Here is a 4,726-nt window from a genome sequence, read left to right as displayed (position 1 = left end):
GTCCGCCCCCTTCTAAGAAAAAAATTCAAAAATTCTTCTAAATATTTATGTTTTGTTTCAAATTACTAAGGTTTAGTATACCAGTTGGCGACCCCCCCAGGTTGGGAGCATGTGCTCTAAGCAGTTGTAATGTAAATGCATTAAAAAATACTTATTTGAAAATGTACGCGGAGTTAATTCCTATTCGCCTTTTTTTCTATACTCTCGAAGTGACCAATTTTTGTTTTCATTCTCCATATGCTTAGTTGTCCCCGCAAATTTTTACACTAAAACCGTCATATCTAGAGAACCCTTTACCCTGTAAACATAAGTTTGGTATCATTTTGCAACATTTAGTCCCCTTAATACAACCCTGTCGTTAATTTGTCATTTTAATTACTTTAAAAAATTTGTGCAACTAGCTATTTATAGATGTTGATATGCAAAAGCTGCCAGTTAAGGTTAATTTAGTTTTAGATTTGGTCGTTTCAATATCGATATACTTTAAATGTATGTAGATGGCAAGGTAATAATTATACACACACACACACACACATATATATATATATCTATATATATATATATATATATATATATATATATATATATATATATATATATATATCTGTATTATAAATATAATAAATTCGTATTTTATTTTCAATTTTCAACTTACCTGGCAACATAGTAACGCTGTAACCTGTAAACAATTTACTAATAAAGTAAAGTATAATTTTTATTTTAGTATAAAGTTATAAAGTTGTTAAAGTAATATTAAATTATAATTGTTATAATAGTAATTTAGTTAGGCTACTTCTTAGTTCTTAGTAGATCTAATTATACTTTAGATTGTAGAAGTAATTTAGTAAATTATTTATTAAGATCTAGATCTAGCTATATATATATATATTATATAATTATAATATATATATAATAATAATAATTATATAGGCCTAGTACTAATAGTACTATACTATAGTGCAACTATAGTATAGTTATAGCTAGCGAATAGCGATTTAAGTTTTGTTTAGTTTATATTTTTAAATAATTTAGCCTATATATTAATAATATTATACTATATAGGCCTATCTAGTTTATATTTTATATAGGCCTATATCCATTAGGCCTATATATATATTTAAATTATTTATCCATAGCTGTTTACTACTATACTAGTGTATACCTCCCACCTAAGAAAAAATTGTCAATTTTTTCTAAAACAATTCAGGGTATTTCAAGTTTATTTTATCTTTCAACATTTCAAACAATTGGAACATAAGTTTAAAAACTTATTATTAGACCTAGGCCTTTAAAGAGCTGCAACCAAAGCATAGTATGCCTACATCATTATTTTTTGTCATGTCATATTTTTTTGAGTAGGCCTAATAAATTAAAAATAACATGAGAAAAGGGGAAGAGGTGGTTTATTATGAAAAGACTTGTATCATGAAGTGTCCATAAGGTTCAGTAACTTTACATTGATTCAAAATTTTTGTGGATGTCATAAAATGATGACCTCTTAATAGTTGATAGGCTGAACTCAGACTTTCTATTCTAATTCTAGACTCTACATCCTAGGTGAAACTGCCTTTCCTTCAAACCACAGCAACACAAAAAGTCACTATCTTACATATCACATCATGATTCTATTCATTCATTCATTTTGTATCAACACCAAGATTCATTTGTACTAAAGGTCTAAAATACACTCCTAAAAGACACATAATAACTATAGTTATTTTATGTAAGACTGAGAACATAAATTCTTGAAAGCAAAATTATCATAAATCCAAAACAAATTGTATTCTGTTAGTTAACCATAAATTCTGATAAGCCCATGGCTAGGAAAGTCCGTTACTAGTTAGGTATATTGAAATATTTATCAATAACTAGCATGCCCATCCCTGCGCGTTGCCTGACATAATATTTTAGGAGGGTTTCATCAATGTGTTGCCAATCCTATATTTTTAGACTTTTTTTCTAAAACTGGGTTATTTAAATGTAAACAATGCCTGTGTTATATTTCTTGAATCAAATTTATCGGGGGCACTGGTTTACACCTGCACTACAGCATTGGCGCTGAGTATGGACCCTGGCGTGGTATAATCATGAAATCTCTTGTGCCACCTTGTCAATATTATAGGGTGCTTTTTAAAATAAACATAGGCACCATAGTGCTCACAGGAAAGCCGAGGGAGCCAATAGCAACTATAACAACCCATTCTATCCATAGCCTATTGCACTCTTTAAAATGAATGTAGGTGCCATAGTGCTCACTGGAGAGCCCGTGGCGCTAGAGGATGTGTCTGATTGGATATAATAACAATTATTGTTGTCCATTGTGTCTTTAGTGTATAACTTTTTTAAAAATCAAACTTAGGTGTCCAAGTGCTCACAAGGGAGCTCGGGGCGTTTCGGGTCTATCAATCGCTAGAACGGCAGTATCTGCATCTGTTGCTATTTTATAGCTGAATATAATAGTACCCCTTACCCACTATGAAGGGCGCTCAATAAACAGATACCAATTGCTAAGATAACCACTCTGGAACTCTGGGTGCCAAACCATGTATTGACAAAAATCTCACCCTCCCGGGCGACGCCCATAAGAAATTTGTTTTTCACTGAAACCTTCTAGGAAGTATTCTCATCAACTCCTGAAAGTTTCATGGCTCTTGGATGATCAGTGTTAAACTGCATCCGACTTTTATTTTTTATATACTGTATATTGAGAAAAAAATCACAACTTCCCAGGGCGCCGCCCTTGCAAAATTAAAAAAGAATATTTTTGGTGCAGAAACCTCCCCTGGAGTATTCTAATCAACTCCCCAAAGTTCCATGTCAATCGGATGAACTGTGTCAAACTGCAGTCAACTTTTATATACCTTACAAAGAGAATCAAATTGTGCCCTGCCGGGGTGCCACCTCTGTGAATTTGAAATATTTTTCCCGCAGAAACATCCCCAGGAGTATTCTTAACAACTTCCCAAACGTTTCATGGTGATTGGATGAAAAGAGTATTAATGTTTAAAAGACAGACATATAATATAGATTTTCTTTAAATATATTACAGTAGTCATGGGATCCTCTTCTTCAAAATCAACTGTTGTCATTACATCTAATGGAAAAAATAATGCATCTGAAGTCAAGCAACACACGCAGAACCAGGTACACTATATTGATAAGTATTTCCTTCTATTATGTTTGGGGTAGCCCATAAATGATCTCATACTCCTAGAGGGGAGGTGGGGTGGTATTCAGAAATTTGTGACAAAGGGAAGGGCGGGAGCTCATAAAGTATGATGTCACATTTTTTGCATTTTAAAAAAGTACAGTTAGAAGCTGAATTTGTGTCTGTTATTTCATGTTTTAAAAAATGTTTTGGTAAATTGTCATAGAAATGAATTTATTGACTGATCTGAGTACATTTTTTAGAAAGAAATAGATCTTTAACACAAACATTTGAGGGGGTGATGGGGTTGTAGGCTGAAGTGTCTGGCTTTTTCTTACAGTGTGACTATGGAGAGGAGGAGGTAAAAACCGTGAAAAAAGTATGATGTCAGTTATGGATGACCCCTTTTTATTATTTGCTAGACTTAATAAAAAAATAGTCTGTGCCATTGTAGAAACTGCTGACTCTGCTGTATTGTTCCAAATTAATAAGGTCCAGATTAAATAATTAAATATTGCTATTTCTTAGCTAATTGTTTCTGTTCAAACACAGGGCACTGTACAGACACCTTCAAAAAACCCTGTTATGCAAAAAGTTGAAGTAAGTCAAATTCTAGCTTGTGCTTTAAAATTATGCTTTGTACAAAAAAACATTTTAAAAATATCCCTTAACTAATACCACTTCTAATTAATTATCTTGATGAAATATTATGTTAAGAAAATATATTTCTTCAGATTAAACCCCATCAGACATCAGACAAACAATGAAAGTAATATTTAAAATAATAGGGAACACAATTTAGGACTATTTTCCTGCCACTTTTTCAAAATGGTGGGGCAATATTAATCAGAACAATATTTAAAGGGTTATTCACATTGTGTAGAGGAATCTTTTAAAACTAAGTATAGAAACATATCTTCAACATCAACTAAGTTTTGTTATAATGTTAAGAAATGACACAAGTACCTACTAGTTAACAACTTATGGTTCTCTTAATTTATACATCACAAAAATCAAGCACTTCTGCTTGAATGCTGTAAGCATTTTCTGCACCCATTGTAGTACAGAAAAACAAACAGTGGCATAACAGATCAGCCAGAGACCCATGGACATTAAAAGACTGGGGTCCTAAACTCAAAATGGTTTGCAGGTTTTGGGGTGAGGTGGGCGACAATGTGTGCTTGGTAATATATAATACTAGCGTACATAGCCACATAGAATCCTGAAACAATGATGCAGATTGCCTCATTCGCTAAAGTTACACAAATCAACAAGACTTTTTTCATTAATAAGTAGAGAAAAAAATTTTTTGACGTGTTATAAACATCAGATGTAATGACAACAGTTGATTTTGAAGAAGAGGATCCCGTGACTACTGTAATATATTTTTTAAAAATCTATATTATATGTCAGTCTTTTAAGCATTACTACACTTTTCATCCGATCACCATGATACAATTTGCTAGCGTTACTAATGGTGTATTATTTAAAGTTCGATCTCAATTTCTGATTGGATTGTCTAAAAATAGATGCTAATGGCATCATTCGCAAATTGACGAAACTGTTTGGATTTTTTTA

The 4,726-nt window shown here is 32.1% G+C and overlaps 1 protein-coding gene across 4 annotated transcripts in view; it reads left to right on the top strand.

The window, feature by feature from the left end:
• The first annotated feature begins 648 nt into the window (after positions 1–648).
• The window catches only part of LOC131952564 (centrosomal protein of 83 kDa), a 27,398-nt gene continuing 23,320 nt past the window's right edge, over positions 649–4,726 (top strand). For 2 of the 4 annotated variants that reach the window (XM_059315289.1, XM_059315286.1), the window contains exons 1-3: positions 649–701; positions 3,050–3,144; positions 3,701–3,748. In XM_059315289.1, coding sequence (XP_059171272.1) covers positions 3,098–3,144; positions 3,701–3,748 — 95 coding nt within the window. In that variant the 5' untranslated portion in view covers positions 649–701; positions 3,050–3,097. The other 2 variants (XM_059315287.1, XM_059315288.1) reach the window with 2 other exon arrangements.

The sequence above is a fragment of the Physella acuta genome, unplaced genomic scaffold (assembly GCF_028476545.2).
Source record: "Physella acuta isolate Inbredline_101_S28 unplaced genomic scaffold, ASM2847654v3 ptg000877l, whole genome shotgun sequence".
Lineage (NCBI taxonomy): Eukaryota > Metazoa > Mollusca > Gastropoda > Physidae > Physella > Physella acuta.
The sequence above is the reverse complement of the archived record's forward strand: the minus strand, read 5'-3'. Positions and strand labels throughout refer to the sequence as shown.